This window comes from Homarus americanus, unplaced genomic scaffold (genome assembly GCF_018991925.1).
Source record: "Homarus americanus isolate GMGI-L3 unplaced genomic scaffold, GMGI_Hamer_2.0 scaffold27959, whole genome shotgun sequence".
NCBI lineage: Eukaryota > Metazoa > Arthropoda > Malacostraca > Decapoda > Nephropidae > Homarus > Homarus americanus.
The window spans coordinates 514,627-536,753 of NW_024737608.1; the positions used below are offsets into that span (position 1 = coordinate 514,627).

The window sequence follows — 22,127 nt, forward strand, 5'->3', positions numbered from 1 at the left end:
TCACGACACTACCTGCGGCTTCCTCCTCTGACCTACCTGTCTGCTCCGTGTAGTAGTGTGTTATTCTGCATCTGTGAGTGACGGTGCAGTGTGACGGTGACGGGTGTTACGGTGCTATGTGTGACGGTGACGGGTGTTACGGTGCTGTGTGTGACGGTGCTGTGTGTGACGGTAACTTACGGTGCTGTGTGTTACGAACTCCTTGCATAGTAGTGTCTTGAAGTCTTATGTGACGGTGCTGTGTGTTTAAAGTCTTTGGTGAAGTGAATCTACGTGTAATGGAGTCTGCTATACAGTCGTAACAATCCAGCAATTTGTTACGATGACACGTCGACAGGTGTGTTCTACGTCGCTAATTAAAGGTATTGTCATATAAACAAAATCAACCAGATAATACGAATCTATCATATTTTTCTTTTTTGGATGGTGCAGCAATACATTATAACGTCATTATCTACCCATGTCATTCATTATAGTTCTGAGTCCCATGATTATTTTTATTTTTATGTTTAGGTATTTTGACTTTTGTTCATTGCGGTTCCTGTGTGTGTTTTTTTTTTCATAAAATTTAATATTCTTGTTTAAGACGACAGTTGTGACATCATATCTTTGGTTCATGAAGTAAAGGTTTATTTTGTTGTATAAAATTTGGTTACTATTATTCACAGATTTTAATGTTATTTACAAATGTTTTTGGACTTGGTAAATTGCCTGATGATGGAGTGTCTCGCCTAAGAAAACTACCGCAGTTTAGGGATGTCATTCTTGTCTTCTGAACAATACATGGATTACCGTATTTCATTTTTTTTCTCGAAACTCTCAACTCCGTAGCGCCAGTGATCACGTGTCGACCTTCAGCGCACACCCCTCCAGGTATTGTAAAGAAGCATTTTTCCTGGACAGAAATGTCGGAATTATTATATTCCTCCTCCCATTGTGAAGTGCCTCAAAACTTTCACATAACAGTCCAACTGTGCTTTTGTTATCTGTGAACAGAGCCGGAGCCCCTCTCAGGCCGGACATGGTGAGCGCTACTGTATTTGCTTTGTTGCTACGTGTTGTGGGTCAAGAATGGCCACAAATTAGTGTAAATCCACCTTTATCAAGCCTGAATGATTGGCCAGAAATTGTGTTATCAAGCTAGTGTTCGCTAGATAATACACACTGATTTGAACTCTGTATTCCTGGGGTCGGCAGAACTTTGTCCTAATGCCTTCTGCCTGACTTCCTCTGTCCATCTCTCCACGGACTTATAGACCACAATAAACCTAATGCTAGGTCATTCATCCATGTTATATATTACTGTTGTAGTTTAATGTTATAATAAAATGATAGAGTAACAAATTATTATAAATTAGTATATTAATGTTGCATTTGGTAAAGGTGGTGAGGGTTTGGGACAGAAGAGAGCGGCGGGACACGGTAGCCAGACGAGGTGTTGTGGAGGCGTCAGCTGATGACTTGGGCGTCTGAGTGCGTGTTTGGACGGCCTGTCTTCTTCCCGCAAATCATTCGGGTGTCCCTTTATGTTTCCACAAAGAATCGAATATATCATCAATGGCTATTGTGTCACTCAACACTTGGGCTGACCAGCACAATGCCTCACTCCGCCGTAGACGTGAGAAGAAGAATGATTTTCTATAGAAATCTTCGACTGATTTTCATTTTATATTCTTTTAGTCAGCTGCCTTTCCCCGCAGCTGCTAACCTAAGGTGTTATTCAAATACTTGTCATCATATATTGGTAATCACTTGGGAAGGTCTCGTGGAATATTTCACACAAATGATGGGTGTCCACTGTGTCCTGAACCTTGATATGATGAAAATTGATGACTCGACTGCCTATAACTCAGTACAGTACTAATGTTTACTGCATAGTTGTGAGGCATATACGAATATGAGGCGTATAACAACCTGTCATTACTGTATGTAAATAAATGCCTTTCGTCTGTTAGTTGCACTCATGACCATGATCACCCAAATAGCAATGGAATTTTACCTCTAATGGCGGCTGTATTAATTAAGACAAAAGAGCAGTTCGATAGTTAGTCATTTCTATCATTACTGACCGGAGTTGTGACTGAATGAACTCGGGTGTGGCACGGCTGGTGATTTACTTACCTTGTGGACACGTACTGTACAGTAATTACAGGTATAGTGTAATAATAATTATAAATCGTTCTCCGAAGCTGGACATTTTAGAGAATTATTCATACACAAGACTATAAAATATATTTTCATGCATTCAATACCATGTCCCGGTTAGGTTGTCTTGATATCTTTATTCGCGTACAATGGTGTTCTTGGGATAGCATGGTCCTTGTCGTGCTTAACTAACTACAAGTGTTGACCGACTGAGTGACCAAGATGTAACTAGCGTACCATACTTACATAACCAAGAGACGAACATCCACACAGGGAAAAACAACCACAACAACGACCAAACACCCACCACCACTGTACAACCATGGTGACCAAACCTATTAATAACCTGCTATGTCATCCAGCAGTAGATCTTGTGTCCTAGGGGAAGGGAAGTCTTTATCCTAACTTTATTATTACGTTCTTTATTAAACTCTAAGACGCTCTGTTACGTAAGAAGTTGGTGTGGTGAGTGTTGTTGTTTGTTGTTTGTTGTGTGGTGGTGATGAGTGTTGTGTGGTGGTGAGTGTGGTGGTGATGAGTGTTGTGTGGTGGTGAGTGTGGTGGTGATGAGTGTTGTGTGGTGGTGATGGTGGTGAGTGTGGTGGTGATGAGTGTTGTGTGGTGGTGAGTGTGGTGGTGATGAGTGTTGTGTGGTGGTGAGTGTGGTGGTGATGAGTGTTGTGTGGTGGTGGTGATGGTGGTGAGTGTGGTGGTGATGAGTGTTGTGTGGTTGTGGTGGTAAATATTATATAGAATTCTTATATAGACAGATTATATTTATATTTTTTCAATGGGAACCTGCTGGATAATACCCCTTCATGTTGATAAAAAAATCTATATAACACACACTAAATGTCTTACTTTAACGCACCACAAAATTTTATCTAACAAAAAAATCTCAACATTTCCCTGGGTGATCTTTGTAGATAATTTTACCATACGATATAGTTTCTTAGGCATGGTTACATCAAAACAAACCTAAATCAACTTGTTTTGTCTTTATTTTCTTATTATTACATCTATATCGTTCACTTTATCAAGAAATACTTATAATAAAGAGATGTATTTTATAAAGAAGACTATTAAGTTGGTGAAAGTAATTCCTTTATTGATAACTTTATATATATCGTAACAGAAGACGACCAAGACTTTCTATTGACGTTCTTATATGACAGAAACTTTTTATTGGTGTTTATCCTCTTATTCTGATGTTGTCGAGTTAATATTACAGACACGAGGAGGAAAAATTGTGTGAGGAGGGAAACGGGGCATAACAAGATATTATATAATACACAGGGGCTATAAACGAGCCTAAATTATTGATTTAAGTGTAAATATTGAACATAAAAGTAATAAAGAAATTTTATCACTACCAATTAGAGTATAAAAAAGAATACTGAGGTGGTAAAAGTAAAGTTTACATACACGCTCTCTATGCAGTTTGGTCTCAGTATGAGGAGTGACAGACACGGTCAACAGTGGCCGCGTCCAGGTGAGACCTAACACACGGGCGGTTACAAGTGTCCATTTATCCATCCGATGATTTCACCCTGGGGAGCTGGGTGGAGTCCCGCAACACGTATATAATCCCATAATAACTCAACCCATACCTGTAATTCACAGAGCCCGCGGTCACTAATATCGCTGACCAAGTGATTTTACACGTCAGAAATCGCTTTTATCCGTGACGAGATAGTACCATCAATCATATTCATGGAGAGAGGTGTTTGTGTCACGCAAATTGAGCTGTAAAATCACGCAAATGAGAGCGACTTACAAGTTATGCGACGTAATTAACACGTTCCTGCATTGTCAAGAGAATGTCTGCATCGATATTTCTAGATGTATTCATTAAGGTGATAGTTTATCCGAGTCCTAAGTATAGTATTAAAGAGGGACATGTATATTATGCGCGTTATTTACTAGAAAGTGTTTATTGCTGTCATAAGAAATATATTTGCTTTAGTTCTCCCTCTCGGTTCATTTTCTATGGATGAATCTTCATTGTGACGGTAACAATAATAATATTGATTATTCTCTCCATATCACATTATTACACCTGTACATTAAAAAATTTTGGTAAATGTTTACGAAACCTAAGATAAAAAGAATATCTAATTTTTTATATGAACCTTACTGTTGGGATCCTCGTCAAAGTACAATTTTTTTCACGTCAAAATAAATGAATGTATTATGAACTATCACTGTATCTCAAGTCACCGATCAGCAGAAGAAATCCTTGAAGCTATTAAGTAAGTTAGATGTATTCTTATATTTTCAGTTAGAGGAAAACTCATCGGATGAACCTTAATGAATCCCAGGCCAAGACCTTGATTCACAAAGCTTCTTACGAAACTGTATAACTATTTGCCGTAGGTGGCGCTGTGAAAACCTTTCATCTGTCTCATTTAACTTTTCCTCCATTATGGCGACTATTATGGCGTCGACATTATACTAATACTCTATCGTAACTAGATGTGATCGATCATGCCTGGTTCAAGGGGAAGTACCTAACGCAAGAGTGCTTGGGAATTCCGAATCGTCGTGACACCATTTAAGATTCATAAGTCGTGAAACTTTTGTAATTACGTTTTATTGACTGAAAACATTAAATCTATTACATTTTCTTTCACTATCTAAATACTTTGTGCTTTCGTCAGACAAGATAAACAATGCAATAAACAAAGTTATTTTCTAAATCCCTTAGATGTGTACTTTGTATTATTATTAGCGAACAAGCAAAGGCGAAGGAATGATCGTTCACTAGTGCTCGTTTACGCTTGTTCTTGCTCGTTCGCTAGGTCTGGACGCGCCTGAGACACACAGTTGAACAAGACCCAAGACTAGTGTGTGGGATCATGTACAGCAACGTGTTATTTAATAATATTTAAGAGGATCTAGACACACACCTGAAATACCTTTGTCTACAATAATAAGAATTAAATCGTCCTTTTTTATTTGAGACTGTTGCTTTGTCATTGACCTGTGGCCGGCTGATAGCGTAATGTTTTTTTTTTTAATTAATATCTCGGATAGCGGGAAGGCTTATCTTACTTCAATTCCTGGACACACGGCATAACGCTGGGTGTGTGTGTATGTGTGTTTGTGTAGTGCAGTACGTCTCTTGTTGCAGCTCTATACAAGTCTCAGTGCACTCGAGGTGGCGTGATTCATTGAGGGTGAGTGTTGTGTGTTGTCTGTTACGTTTGAGAAGCTTAGCATGATACCGGTGAGACACTAAATCATTATGTGAACAGGTTAGGATAGTACTTGTGATTCTGCTAGTCACTGGTTGTGCAGGTTTGTGAATGGATGTGATGCAGCTGACCAATCTTGAAAGGCTTCGACAAACCAAACATGACACCTAACTTTCAATAACATTTAGTGAACTTTTAGCCATTAAAACATGTGTTCAGACTTTGGCTGTCTTGTTACGAATATTATTTAACACCATCTAATCATCTGTGTTTCTATGAGGAATTGTACGACGATACAATACAGTTCCTGAAATTTGTCAGCTGGAATGAAACGGGAAACACGAATCTATGACTTGATCATTACAAGAGATCAAAAAATTTTCCCACGAGTTGATACCTAACCTAACCAAACCTAATTTAAGCAGAGTACTGGATGTTGCCGTGGCCATCAAGACGAATTCGAACAAATATCTTGATAGATCCAGATAAACCTTTAGTCCCAGGAACACTTCACTCCAGTGGTTATCTCAGTGCTTGAGTTATACGTGAGAAGTGTCTGTGCATGGCTGGTAGAGGAGAACTGACTTGTGAAGTTTCAAATAATTGTAATGTGACAGTAAGTATTATTATTGAGTATCAGTCTGTATGATGCTGCAGTTATAGTAAGCATCTTTTGTTGTTGTTGTCGATGGTGCTGTTGTTGTTGTTGTTATTGTTATTGTTGTTATTGTTGCTGTTGTTGTTGTTGTTGTTGTTGTTGTTGTTGTAGTTTTTGTTGTTGTTCAAGAGGTATTCATTGCATCAGTGACCTTGTTTCCACCATGTACACAGGCGACTACCAAATGCTGTTTCCATATACTTTCCAAGATTGTTCTGCTGCGTAGTGTGTGTGTGCGTGTGTGTGTGTGTGTGTGTCCCGGAGAGATATCAACAGCGGGAACAATAGCGTAATTACGACAAAAATGTTATAAATAAGGGGACAGTCGAACCACATAATGACCGTGATGTTACTGTGGTGTCCGTAATTATGAACCAATGTTACTGTGATGTTCGTAGTTATGAACCAATGTTACTGTGGTGTTCGTAGTTATGAACCAATGTTACTGTGGTGCCCGTAGTTATGAACCAATGTTACTGTGGTGTTCGTAGTTATGAACCAATGCTACTACGGTGTTCTGTATTTACATGGATGTGGCGGTCAGAGAGAAGTACCCGGGAAAGTAATTGAATCAGAGAAACAAAAATGTGAAAGTTTAGTAAAGGAGAACTTATCAAGGGATTAAAAATATCAAGGGCAAGAAAATAACAGCTATTGAAGTTATGAACAGAGTCGAGAGAGTGAGGGAGAGAGAGAGGGAGAGAGAGAGAGAGAGGGGGGGAGAGTGAAGGAGGGTCAGCAGGTCTTCAGAGGAACCGGTATGACAGTGATAATAGATATGGTAACAGTGATAAGACGACGAACAAATACCGCCATTTGCGTCACTTGGAATACGTTAAGCAAGCTATTCAGTCATCTTCCATGGGAACTCTGACCAGTGGAGAGATAACTGATAACCTATGATAACATTGTGGAAAGATAACTGATAATCTATGATAACAATACCCGTATCTCACATCCTGTTTGAAGGTCGACATCTGCATGATGCGCCGGGAAGACTTTACCTTCAATACCTCAACTAAATGTTTGGAGGTGAAGAGAGAGGAGGAGGACGGAGCTGCGGCCATGTTGTTGGTCTGTCCTTGTCGACTTTAACATCAAGTTTAATATTTATCCACTTTCTTATCTGTTTACTCTAATATACATTCTCGTGTGTATCATAACAATACTTTACCTTATTATTATATTCTTTTATTCCTTCTATTATCACCCTATTGTATTTTTATTCCATTTTTAACACCCCTCAGAGTGTAGCCATCCGTCACAACAGAACATATTTGCTGGAGCTTGTACCTCTTTGTTCCTTACAGCTGATCATCAACTTTATCTCTTGGGTCTTCCTCAGATGACCGGCCGAGGGAAGCAGAAAACAGGCGTGGTGGTGGAGGGAAGCTTCGTAGGGGTAATCAGTGTCCACACCTCCATGAAGACCCTAAACCATTCCACCAAATTTGGTATTGCTATGGCGGCCTACAGGTATGGTCAGAGGTGGTGGTGGTAGGTGGCTTACAGGTACAGGGGGTGGCTTACAGGTACAGGGGGTGGCTTATTGGTGCAGGGGGGTGGCTTACTGGTGCAGGGGATGGCTTGGATCTACATAAACGACAAAGAGGAAAATATATCAAGCCACAGTGTCTAGTTTGCGGACGACACGCGAGGGTATTTAGGAAAGCAGTGATAATATCTTTCAGTTTTCTTTCGGTGTCTATTGAAAGACTTCTCATGGTAGGTGTGACTTTTGCAGCTGGTGGTGGAGTGGTGATGATCAAGGACCTATACGTCATTAATCTAGTGTTCGAACCCAGATCAGACAGTGTTTATTTCGTATTTGATGTTATAATGCTATTACTGCCCTTCAACAACTAAGAACCTTAAGTGCATAACAAGATAGAACTCTATGTATTTGGATTAAGAGTCGTAGATAAAAATTTATTTATTTATTTGGTTTTAATCGTCAGTGCCATTCAGCAACAATGTGGGAAGCCCGTAAGTAATGGCGGCCATCAGACAGACAGTGCAGACTACAGCCGCCACCTGGGAGCCGCCAGCACCAAACACTACGGCAAACTGTGCACCATCTCCCTGGAGGACGCCCACCTCACGTTAGTACTTGCCAAGAGCCACACAGACACAACCTTCACTGTTTACCCCTATTCTCTAGCCAGTCTTTACCATTAGTGTGTGAGCAGTTTTCCTCAATCTCTTGGTACTACTAGATTACTACAGTTCCAGTTTTAATTTACGTATTCTACCGTCAGTTTGTGTAGTTAAAGAGGCAAAATACAACATTCTTCCTTTCCTCTTTCCTTCCACATCGTTCTCTTTTTCTCTCGTCTCCTTCTCCCTTCCTCCCCTGTACACATTCACCATCCCCAGTATTTCCTTAGCGTCCCCCATACACTCATCAATACTTGTACTATGTTTGTACCTAATCACATCTTATGTTATCACTATAGGCTCCACCGCCACACCTCCTTAGTCTCTTCGACACGCCTGACTTTACTCCTTTCACTTGTCCCCAGCAGAGTGGTAATGATATGTGTAATTAAATGTTTGCTGATAAATTCCTGTGACAGTGAAGAGGAGGACAATAGGCGCCAACATTCACCTTTGGATTCTTCACAGCGCCAAATAACACGTCCTCACTCTGTGGCGGCCAAGACTGGTGTGTAAGACGATCATCCCTGGACCACCTGACAGTAATCTTCCCATTGTCCTTGGCAGAATCACCATGATGGAGCTGGAGGTCCTGAAGATGCCATTAAATACCATATCAGTATCGATGGCCGTGCCCGATGACCCTTACCGCCTGGTGTTTGTTGGCAAGACCAAAGCTTGCTCCTTCAAGCTTGATGACCTCCGAGTCGCTTTCGTCGTCAAACTTCTCTCTCCGTCAGAGATGGATCAGGTCATCAGTTTTATAAGGTAACAGAAAACTTGAACGTCTTGGTCATCACTGAATTCTTTATTTCTTCGGTGTATGACATTTAATGTTTCATGAGTTTTTAACTTTAAATGCTTAACACTTTGTTTCCATTTTGTTTTCTCTTTTATATAGAAACTTAAAGTCTCCAGACTCCCATGAGCCACAGTTTTGTGGACCATCGTCTACTGAAGCACAAATACTCGAGTCACCTTCTCCTGGGCCACAGTTTCCTGGGCCACAGTCTCCTGGACCACAATCTCCTGGACCACAGTCTCCTGGACCACAGTCTCCTGGACCACCATCTCCTTCATTCATGTGTTCAGCAAACATCACTCCTTCTGATAGTCTGAGACAAGTTCTTCCTTCATCACCCCCCACAAACAGTTACAACACAGAGGGATCACGACTACACGTGCGTCGACTCTCTGGAACTGTTGTTGGACACGTGCCCTCACAACACCTTTCTGGCGCTACCTATCACGAGTACGACACTCCGCCACCACCGAGAGTGTTCGAGGCCCCGTATGATGTTCCACTACCGGGACCTCCAAGGAAGGTGAGGGAATATCGTCCTCAGTTTCGCCGAGCTTCCTTACCATCTCAAGAGACAGTTTCCTCTGAGCCATTCCAAAACCTCGTGAAAAGGGAACCTGCACTTCCTTTGTCCTCCACCAGATCGAAAAGGAACATCCAACAAACGTTACCAGAAAATCAACAAGAAAAGAACATCGAATATGTAGATCATCATTACTTTTCATTTGACGAAGACTTTGATAGTAACTTGGAAGATTCCCATGAGAATAAAGAGTCTTTGGAGAGTGTTGGCCAGAGATCAAAAAGTCCTCAGGTCCATTGGGACTCTGCAGATAAGAAAGATGTTCATGGTGATAGTGGATATCTGGATATGTCAGTAGTAGGCTTACCCAATTTGGAATCTAGATATGCAGGGCTGAATGAAATTGCCGAGAGGGTGTATGAGGTGCCTTCATCTCAGACTTACGTGACTATGAGCCACCGTAATGACATAATAGATCAAATGATACGAGACGAAGAGCAATATGTATTAGACCTTGATGATCTACAGAGAGCTCTTGCTGTTCAAGGGATGAACAATGAGCTCTTAGTAACTGCCCAGAGACTATACGAATTCCATCGCATGGAGTTCAAGCCGAAGCTGCAGAAATCCCAAACGTCCCAACAGGTGGCGGCAGCTTTTACAGAGAGCTGCGATGGGTTTAGTTTATATAAGGATTTATTAGTTAAAAGCTCAAAATCTTTGCATAAGGCGTCAATTGCCAACATAATGGATAAAGTGCTTTCGACCATGAAACAGTTAAAGAATTACAAGTCGAGCCTGACATGCTTGCAAGAGAGGGAACCTTCTGAGAGAGAATCACTCCAAGTGGCCCTTGATATAATACATAACTGTCTTACTAGCGCTAACACTCAGCTCATTCTGGACGCCATGGAGGGCTGTCCCTTCCGGCCAGAGCAGTGCGGATCAGCCCTGCAGACTGGATACATCCAGTTAACGAAAGGCCTTCTATCACGAGACAGAGATTTCTTCACAATGCTTACAGAGTCTTACCTGATCTTCATCAAGAAGACTCCTGGGAACGAGTTGCGGTATGGCGCCAGTATGCGGATGGAGACTGTCAGCCTCAGGCAGTACGACAAGACTGACAGTCTGACTGTGGAAGGGGTGTTGCACATGGAACACCGTGAATCGCCCAGACAGGCCTACCGCATGACAGCAGGAAGCCCACAGGAAGCCAACAAGTGGGTGGAGGCAATCAATGGCGTACTAGAGCGTCAGGCAAAAGCTATGAGGGCAGTGAGGAGCAACGATTGACTGGTGAAAACAAAGTTCTATGGATACGCAAGTAACGCAGCACCTAATAAAATGCCACTGTTGTGAAGTCTATATATGTTGTCCATACAAGTGACAACAAGGAACTAATTCACTGTACATTACAGGAGAAATATAGAGGAAGGAGTAAGAACGCCCTTAAAAATTATTATTTTCTTCATATCCCCCTATTGATACGTTTTCTATTAAAGGAGCGCTATCATAAAGATCAATTTGATATTATATGCATAACTATTTAAAACAAATTCTTGTAAAACACTTTTGTTTTAATCATATTCGTATATTTATTTGTGCTTTATCTTATATTTAAATATTTCACTTACATTTAGATTTAGATTTTCTTTGATGCTCACTAATTGAGATAAGATTCAAGTATGTAATGTTCATATATTTTTATTATATGCAATATACACAGTATATTATTTTTACAAAGACCACCATAGCAATACAAGATTTAATAATGAATTAAATAATCTAAGCATGTCGTGGAGATTGTTTTTCTTATTTTCGCATATGTCTAAGTTACTGTGTTCAACTGGGAATTTTTATCTGTGTCAACTTTACTAATCAGTTCCAACCTTAACTTGTCCGCCCAAGCTACTGATTCCACTATAAATTCTGGATAGTTCAAGTAATAGGACACGTGGGGGACACAGGCACTTACTGTTAATGCGGACACGTGGGTGATACAGTTACTTGAGGGTAACATTAGCACTTATTGGGTAACATGGGCTCCTGTGGGTAACATGGACACATGTGGGTAATATGTGTTCTTGTGGGTAACGAAGGTTTCATCGCAGTGACATCACACGACGGTGGGGGTAATAGTGACGTCACAAGAGGGTGGGGTTATTAATGATTATGAATACGATCTAAGCGCCACAACAGCCAAGGGCAAGGGTGGGGTGTAGTGGCGTCACACGAGGGTTAGTTATTATGGAGGGTCGTCCAACATCTCCACTTTCCTACAAGAAAACTATACATTAATTTGACAATTTTTGTATAAGCTATTAAGACCGAGTTACACATTTTATTCACACACATTTTTTCATGGGGGTTACTCGCTTATTACTGTATATATTTAACTATGTTTTTATTTTTTTTATTTATCCTGACACAGTGGCAACGTTCTCCACTGATCATCCAACTTCTGCATTAATGAGCTATCATGGTGACACAATCAGTGGTAGTTGGGCAGTAATGGAAAATAAAGAGGGGGTTTGTTTCCTCAACTCAGACGACAAAGTATTTCTTGAGGTAAGGTAACACACTTTGGAAATTACACTGTCTCTGAAGTCATACTTTTTTTCTGACATTACAAATGCCAGTATTAGTTATGTTGGTAGGCAAAATAAGAAATTCATTGAACGTAAAATTTTCGCACAAATCGGTCGACATATATTCTTTTTTTTTCCCCATAAGTTACATATTGCTCATATTATTGTGAATCTTGCTCTGAATAAGTAATATTTTCTAGAATATTAAGAGTTTATCAATAAAACTAATATGAAAATACTTATTAATATTATATTAACCATTCTATTTATTTATAATAATATTAATTTAGATTAATAAAAAAATATAGTCGCTGTAACATGATCCGGTATTAGTAAACAGAACACCCACCACAGACAAATTGGCAGTAAGGTGAAGGACCAGAGTGAGACATTTATTACTCTTTATAACGAGCGGCACATGAAGCTGACAGTATAGTGACTACAAACTGTAAGAATATACATCCATTGACAAATTGTTTCGTTAAGGACGTCCTAATAATGGCCAAAATATACACCGTAGCCAAGTGCCCAACACCTGTTGCTGTGAGTTTAATTAAAGGGACTATTGAACAACCTTTTAATGGTCCTGGAAACAGTGGTAATGAGTTATCTACGGAGACTTATAAGGATTTTGTGTTAATATCATTTAGAATATATTGTTGGTGATTTTACGAACACTGGAACGATGTAGCATAGAAAATATGAAGTTGCGTTTAGGTCAATGTGATGGGCGATGGCAGACTACATCACCTGAGGGACTACACGAACAGGTGAGTGAAAGTAGACTTAGTTTATATTAAGGTGTTGTGATAGATAACCGTATGGCTGATGACGACCACATCCTCTACTCTAATGACCACACCTTATTGACCTTTTTTTACCTAATGGCCGCTCACTAGAGGTGGCCATGCCAAGGGAAGGAGCCCAGTGGCCTGTGTAGGATCCCTCTACAGTATTGTTCCCGATAATTTTCTTAAGGAATATTTGGGTAATTATTCGGATACTGACCGTCTGCTGTTTTTCATTCAAATGGGTATAAAAATGACAATTTTTCACTTATTTTATTAGGGGATACTGTATTATGTTGGGATAAAAATATAACTGAAATCATGTGCTAACCTAACCAAATCTAAGAAAACCTGACCTATTCTAACCTAGCCTAATCTAATCTAACCTAACCTAACCTATCCTAACCTATCCCATCCGATATCTTAACTCGCCTATATCTTGAAAACTAAGCATTTGCCCAAGAAAATGAACAGAAGTGAAAGTAATCAGCGTACAAAACTATAAACTCCCTTGATAATTATCAAACTGCTGACGGTCACCAGTCGTAATGGTAGACCATTCCATGGGTCTACCACCACCACAGCTTAGACTGGTTCCATAGGTCTACCACCACATCTTGGGCTATTAGAGCATTCCATAGGTCTACCACCTCAGCTTGGGTTGGTAGACCATAGGTCTACCAACCTCTGTGTGAAGAAGTATTTCCTTTTATTCGTTCTGCATGTTAACTTGGCGAGCTTGTAGTTAAGTTCACTCGCGTTGGTGGTGCGGGACGTCACAAACAAATGGCCAGGGTTCATGTTTTTCATCCCATTCAGGATTTTGAATGTTTCAATGAGATCAGCCCTATTGTGCCTTGTCTGAGGGGTTATCTGTCCTACGGCCCTCAGTCTACTTGAATAATCTAATTTTAGTTGACATAAATCCTGAATCATCTTAGTCGCTCTGTTGCCCCTGACCACACCTACACTCTACGGACCACACTTGACCACACCTACACTCTGAGGACCTCCCATGACCACACCCACTCTGAGGAACACTTGACCATACCTACACTCTGATGATCACAGCCAACTCGTTTAAAGGTTAAGGTAAACTGAAAAATAAAACGGAGAGAGAGCAACGCCGACAAGGGCAGAAACGACGTAAACATAACAGGGAGTAGAGGCCAGTTATTTGGGGGGAATTTCTCTGCTTCACTAAGACTTTTAAACACGTATTCTTAAACATCCCAGGAAAGACCAAAACGCTAGAAAATTTGAGGGAATTAATACCCCAATTATATTTATATATATTTTGTTTTAATATTTTTGTGTTCATTTGATTAGAAATTTGAATAACAGTCATCCTCCTCAGTGTCGCTAATTCCCACCTAATACAAATACTGCTCACTATTAGTCTTGATTTATGTTGTATTCACTTTAAATTACTATGACATCCGGTCAGCTATATTTCACTTTTAACTTATAAATTATCTCAATCTTCATGAATGTATATCACAATCAACGACATACATTATAAGGTATATTTTCCTTCATGATTCACTCGTAAACAAAAGTATCTAATAAATTTTTGTTTGAATTGGTCGAACTTAGTTGTTGTTGTCTGAGTTGTTCATATGTCTTGTTGGTATGTTCCTTGTTTTGGGTCCAGGATCTCGTCTCACTGAATCACTAGAGCAGTGGTCCCTAACCTGTATAGTTCGAGCGCGGAACCTTATTATGGAGACCGCAAGGGTTTATTAGAGAATTTTGAAATAATTTGGATTCCTTGTCAGAGTGAAAATAATGAAAATATGTAATAACTTGTGATTTTAGAGAGAGGGACTCCGTTTGTTCCGATCTGTCGTGTACAGGATGTGTATTTGCCACAGACCGGCCCAGAGATAGCTAGCATGATCCAAGAGTAAATGTAAAAAGTATGTAACTGGTAACAATTAAACAGTTAGACGTCTGTAAAACTGCAAATAACTGAATACTGTATATGAGTTTTGTTTTATCTTGAATGTAGATCCAAAGTTTTGGTGCCGTCCACTATATTTACAATGACAAATGTGGCCCAGAGCCTACAAAAGGTTGGGGACCACTGCACTAGAGTTAACAAAGGTGAAACAAAGACCGAGATTTGGCCTTGTTAATTGAATCCGCCATTCCATAATAGTCACTTGTTTTATCCGGCCAAGTTCCTCCTAGCTGTCATCAGATCCTTCTTCTTCTCCGTCCACCTTCCTCGGTGGACCTGACGGGACCAAATCGTAATATCCAGAGTTACAATCTTGGGCACGAAGTTTTCCACTGAGCTGTCCCCGAAGAGGGTAATGCCCAGACACAAGTTCACCTCGGTTATTACGTGGTGCTGGTGTAGGTGTCGCCTCAGCCTCTGTCACGGTAAATTGGTATATTTGAGACTTTTTCCGAGTCAGCTTTAGAGGTTCATCATCGTGAGCGATGCTGGTCCCCAACACTCTTTTCTTGAGATACTTTTCTATGGGAAGCACGGAGAGGTTTGGGAGGTGGCGCGTTCGGCAATGCTGAAGATTTTGACGTTCTGTTGAATCACAAGATAAACTAAAACCACAGTCAGATCTTTAATTTGCGAGGATATCAAAAATACACTGATAGAATTATAGATAGGTAAATTATGATCGTTATTCAGAGAGTAAGTAGATGTTTAAATGCTTCTACTGTATTTGTTATTACAAGATAATTATATAAGTGAGATACAATAAATAATACAAGCGCCTTATGTCAGACATTTTTCAAAGTTCATACCTGAGCTGAGGATTTTGGACACACATGACATCAAGGATATATCCAAGTGTGAGCAAGGAGGAGACGGTGATGGCGAGAGCGATGGTGGGCTCGTCTTGGCTTCCTAGGGTGAAATTGTGGTGCTGAGGAGTTGCCACCAGCATGAGGCGGCAGGGGTCCCAGGGTAAAGTGTTTGCCACCCTCACCTTCTCTAGCCTGGTCTGCAACACCTCACACTCTCCCTCGTGCACGCTGTCATAAGTACATAGGTTGTGAGCTGCATCATAGGTGACCTTATATTGCAGCAGCCTTTGGATACTTAGTAAATATTAAGTTTTTACCTAACAAAACCTAACAATACTAGACTGACCATAAAGACTGTTATTAAGGTTATCATAAAGTAACTCTTCCACATTACAGCTGAATTAATCTACAGTACTACGTCACTCATTCATTCTCCTGTGTGTGTGTGGCCTACTGTAGGTACTCACGTGAGGTTGCCGTCCTGTAGGGAGATGAGGCAGCTGTTACCATAGTGCGTGGTGTCTCCAGGTGGTGCTTGTAGTCTGTTCGTTCAGTTAGGTGGTCGTCCTCTGATACATCTTCTCCACATGCCTGCTGGATCACTCTGAAGATAAGACAAAATAATGAAGGTGAAGTGTAAATATGTACAACCAAGTCCAATTTTCTTATATTTTAACAATACCCCAAAGACAAGTTCACTTATTATACGTCATTTCAACGTGTGAGTTCCAATTCCCGTTAATCTGAATTGACTTCTTTGAAATGGCAAGTCGTAGGTTCCAACGCCTTCTCAAACTGACAACAATAATCACAGAGCTTTGTAGGATTTTACCAGGAGTGAACCAGTGAACGATAAGTCTACTTAAGTTTGGTAGTAGTACAGTATTCAGTGGTACGTTCCTGCTTAAATTAGGGCATAGATCTGCAATGGCGCGGAGGACCTTATTATTATCGCCACTTTACCTGTAGCCACCCACACCATACCTGTAAGCTGTCAGAGTAACTTGTTTCCTGGTGGCTCTGTCGAGGTCGTCCATCGGCGTGTGAACACCCACCGCGCCCACTATTGTACCTTCCACCCGGGCCACCTCCTGCCGCTCAGCCATCTACAAACAGTAAACAAAGGTGTTAGTTTGTCTGTTGGTATCTAACCGGACAGCTGTTGGTATCTAGCATGGCTGGTACTGCTCACAACCGCCTTCACTTAGTTACCCATTTACAACTGGGTGAAGCGGGAGCAGCACCCACAAATCGCACCTAGAAATCGCACAGTGATCCCCTGACGAGGATGTGAGCGCTGTAGCCACTGACCTATATACCCTAACCTAACTATACCATTATTGCAGGTTGCCAGTGTAGACGATAGTAATATAGGAAGGTTTTATCTTATCATATGTGTGACTGAATATTAAATTATCATGTGGTACGTGACGACATCTGTGGTGACTCGTGGCTACTGTTGAGACCTCCTATTCCACACTCAATGGCTCTCTCTCCCCCTCTCCTACACACACACTTTTCCTTCCACATATCCACACTTACAACCACACCCTCTACAAACAACTATATACCCTTCCACACACACTACCACACCCCTTCGTATACACAGCCACACTCTTCGTATACACAGCCACACTCTTCGTATACACAGCCACACTCTTCACATACACAACCACATCCTCCATACACAACCACACCATCCATACACAACCACACCATACATACACAACACACCATCCATACACAACTACACCATCCATACACAACCACACCCATACACAGCTACATCATCCACACTACAACCACACCCTAGTCAAACAACTATCTCCTCCACACGAACAACCACACCCTCCACACGCACAACCACACCCTCCACACGAACAACCACACCCTCCACACGCACAACCACACCCTCCAACCGCACAACCACACCCTCCAACCGCACAACCACACCCTCACACGCACCACACACCTCAAAACCACATCCCTCGCATACAGTCACACCTCCACATATAGTCACACACACAACCACACCTCCACACACACAACCACACCCTCCACACACACACAACCACACCCTCCACACACACAACCACACCCTCCACACACACAACCACACCCTCCACACACACAACCACACCCTCCACACACACAACCACACCCTCCACACACACGACCACACCCTCCACACATACGACCACACCCTCCACACATACGACCACACCTCCACACATACGACCACACCCCTCCACACATACGACCACACCCTCCACACACACACAACCACCCTTCTCACACACACAACCACAACCTCCACACATACAACCACACCCTCCACATATACAACCCACACCCACACACACAACCACAACCTCCACACATACAACCACACCCTCCACACATACAACCACACCCTCCACACACACAACCACACCCTTCACACACACAACCACAACCTCCACACATACAACCACACCCCTCCACACATACAACCACACCCTTCACACACACAACCACAACCTCCACACACACAACCACACCCTCCACACATACAACCACAACCTCCACATATACAACCACACCCTCCACACATACAACCACAACCTCCACACACACAACCACACCCTCCACACATACAACCACACAACCTCCACACATACAACCACACCTCCACACATACAACCACACACCCTCCACACACACACAACCACACCCTCCACACACACAACCACACCCTCCACACACACAACCACACCTCCACACATACAACCACAACCTCCACATATACAACCACACCCTCCACATATACAACCACACCTCCACATACAACCACAACCCACACACACACAACCACACCCTCCACACATACAACCACAACCTCCACATATACAACCACACCTCCACATACAACCACACCCTTCACACACACAACCACAACCTCCACACACACAACCACACCTCCACACATACAACCACACCCTCCACACACACAACCACACCTCCACACATACAACCACACCCTCCACATACCAAACCACAACCTCCACACATACAACCACACCCTCCACACATACAACCACACCCTCCACACACACAACCACACCTCCACACACACAACCACAACCTCCACACATACAACCACACCCTCCACACATACAACCACACCCTCCACACACACAACCACACCCTCCACACACACACAACCACAACCTCCACACACACAACCACACCCTCCACACACATACAACCACACCCTCCACATACAACCACACCCTCCACATACAACCACACCCTTCACACACACACAACCAACCTCCACACACAACCACACCCTCCACACATACAACCACACCCTCCACATACAACCACACCCTCCACATACAACCACACCTTCACACACACAACCACAACCTCCACACACACAACCACACCCTTCACACACACAACCACAACCTACACACATACAACCACACCCTCCACACACACAACCACACCCTCCCACACATACAACCACACCCTCCACATACAACCACACCTCCCACACACACAACCACACCCTCCACACACGCAACCACACCCTTACACACACACAACCACACCCTTCACACACACAACCACAACCCTCCACACATACAACCACACCTCCACACATACAACCACACCTCCACACACACACACAACCACACCCTCCACACACACAACCACACCCTCACACACACAACCACAACCTCCACACACACAACCACAACCTCCACACACACAACCACACCCTCCACATATACAACCACACCCACACACACACCCTCCACACATACAACCACACCCTCCACACACACACAACCACACCCTCCACACATACAACCACACCTCCACACACAACCACACCCTACATGCAACCACACACCCTCCACACACACAACCACACCTCCACATATACAACCACACCCACACACACCCTTCACACATACAACCACACCCTCCACATACAACCACACCCTCCACATATACAACCACACCCACACATACAACCACACCCTCCACACATACAACTACACCCTCCACACATACAACCACACCTCCACACATACAACCACACAACCACACCCTTCACACATACAACCACACCCTCCACATACAACCACACCCCCCACATATACAACCACACCCACACATACAACCACACCCCACACATACAACCACACCCTCCACACATACAACCACACCCTCCACACATACAACCACACCCCCCACACATACAACCACACCCTCCACACATACAACCACACCCACACACAACCACACCCTTCACACACAACCACACCCTCCACATACAACCACACCCTCCACACATACAACCACACCCTCTACACATAACCACACAATCCACAGACAGCCACACCCTACTCACACAACCTCATCCTATATGCACACAACCTCTAATGTACACACACACACCCTCTCATATACACACACACAACCTCTCATATACACACACACACACCTTCTCATACACACACATAAAACCTCTCATACACACAAACCTCTGATACACACACACACACAACCTCTCATATACACACACACACACCTTCTCATACACACACATAAAACCTCTCATACACACAAACACACACCTATCGACAAATTACTCCGTGCCTCACCTCATCAAATGGCTGTTCCTCCCACCAATTATTTAACAAACTTCGGTTCAGTATATCACTTAAGTCGAGTAGCCCTGGACAATATACACCAGGAACAGCGAGTGATGGCTGGTACACCGTATAAGGAAGTATAGCGACTGTTATTCTCGCTTAAGAGTTCCCGCTTTCCCTCCTGGTAAGCGCCTTTTACTGTCGAGTATTGATAACCAACTGATAACATCTCCGTGTCATAACCATATTGTCCAGAGATAAAACTTAGATATGTTATCAGGTTATCAGAAAACAGTCAATCTTGCTATCACATTTATAACACACAACGATGGTTCTTGCAACTGCTTGTCACACTCCGATAATAATGTATACGTAATCTGAATTTCTACTGTGTGTGTTATTTAATGTTTGATAATTCAATATGTTTTCATTATACAGTATACTATATATCTTGGGAATTTAGTATAATAATAATATCTATGATACTACTAATAATAAGTTCTAATATATATTATTTTTTATAAGTACATTACAATATTATTATTATTCAGTAAATTTCTTAAGTGCATCAATGAAAATGTGTTTATATTATTCCTTCATGAGGTGTAGGAAGTGTGCCGTGAGTGGGATATTGGTTGAACACATAATTACCCAGGTTGGCAGTTTACACGCTAGATCAGGCTAGTGTTGAGTCTTGTTGGTGGGGAAATTTTGGTCAAGGCAGGTTGGCGTTTTTTATGTAAATCATTATATATAATAAAAACATGCACTACAATTGGTCGGAATCCCAATCAACCGGACTGGGCTAAAACAATTCAAAATTGGCTGGATGGGCCACCGTTGCCACAACCCAGGTGCCTAGTATCCCAATAATATATCCTTCAAACACAAAAAAGTATAACCAACATTAAAAAAAATCACATCATGACCAAACAAACATAAGTGTGCTAAGTGGATATCAATGGGATATAAAAATTATTCTTTGGTGTCTGTGAGGTCAGCTGTCACAACACAGCAGGAAGGTCCGGACAAATATGGATAGTCATGAACGGAGCATAACCGCTGTCCTTTAAACACCACGGTTCTCGTTAGCCTTATTCAAGAGAAGGAGAAAGTTATACTGTACAAGAAAAGACACATATTTATCCATCCTGAAATATGGCCTTACCTTTCAGCAAGTCTATTTAGCTGAGAATTCCTAACCTACCTGTAATCACATTTATTTTGTAGCCCAATCAGCATTTCACAAAATTGCTGTAGGTTGTAAATTATTCAATGTTTCAGAATGTTAATATTATTACATTCTGATTTGCTTCATTTATGTTATCCATCCTTGAGTATTGTGCCCCAGTTTGGTGTTCTCACCCCACTTACAAAACCAAACACCACCCAAAATTAGTGGGTTAAAAGTCAGTGTTTCACCTATTTATTTGTTTATAAACGGTGTTAGGATTGTTTTTACTAGATATGTCTCATGGGGCTAACTATCCATTTGCTTTGCTTATCTTTAGTTCCTTAATTTTTACTTTGACTTCAAAGTCTTAATCTGCATCTTTGATTACCTGATGGAGTATAGGAGTAATGCACCTGCCTTGCCAGCCAAGAGGATGCTTGTAAGTCCTATATATAATACTCAGTCCCAGGACACCATGCCATCAGATACTGTACACGTGGCTAACTCAAACAAGTGTAAAAAATGACTGTAAAACACGTCATGATGATAGCAACTCCCACGTTAAGAGCAGAAAACTCAAAATTACCATTGGTGACATACCCGGTACTGTATTACATCAAATTATGGATCACGGTCGCTCCATGATATTTGAATCATGGCATGAA

At 41.8% G+C, this 22,127-nt stretch overlaps 1 protein-coding gene and 1 long non-coding RNA gene across 3 annotated transcripts; one reads left to right on the plus strand and one right to left on the minus strand.

The window, feature by feature from the left end:
- The first annotated feature begins 5,219 nt into the window (after positions 1-5,219).
- On the plus strand, positions 5,220-12,311 carry LOC121873490. 2 transcript variants are annotated; one of them, XM_042377083.1, is made up of 5 exons: positions 5,220-5,324; positions 7,346-7,476; positions 7,959-8,102; positions 8,725-8,925; positions 9,059-12,311. In XM_042377083.1, the coding sequence occupies exons 1-5, from the start codon at positions 5,241-5,243 to the stop codon at positions 10,776-10,778; spliced, it is 2,280 nt and encodes a 759-aa protein (XP_042233017.1). In that variant the 5' UTR covers positions 5,220-5,240; the 3' UTR covers positions 10,779-12,311. The 2 variants fall into 2 exon arrangements, with proteins under 2 accessions (XP_042233017.1, XP_042233018.1); XM_042377084.1 differs by lacking the exon at positions 5,220-5,324 and adding an exon at positions 5,660-5,958.
- A 3,844-nt stretch (positions 12,312-16,155) lies between these two features.
- LOC121873491 lies at positions 16,156-20,496 on the minus strand. Its single transcript, XR_006090249.1, has 3 exons — positions 20,298-20,496; positions 16,621-16,742; positions 16,156-16,240 (listed from the first exon to the last, which is right to left on the minus strand). It is a non-coding gene; the product is annotated as an uncharacterized LOC121873491 (long non-coding RNA).
- Between the last annotated feature and the right edge of the window lie 1,631 nt (positions 20,497-22,127).

Coding starts and splice junctions, on each gene's coding strand:
- LOC121873490 (XM_042377083.1), top strand. CDS start 5,241: ATGTGTGTTTGTGTAGTGCAGTACGTCTCTTGTTGCAGCTCTATACAA. Junction 5,325..7,345: donor GGTGGCGTGATTCATTGAGG/GTGAGTGTTGTG, acceptor GGTCTTCCTCAG/ATGACCGGCCGAGGGAAGCA. Junction 8,926..9,058: donor CAGGTCATCAGTTTTATAAG/GTAACAGAAAAC, acceptor TCTTTTATATAG/AAACTTAAAGTCTCCAGACT.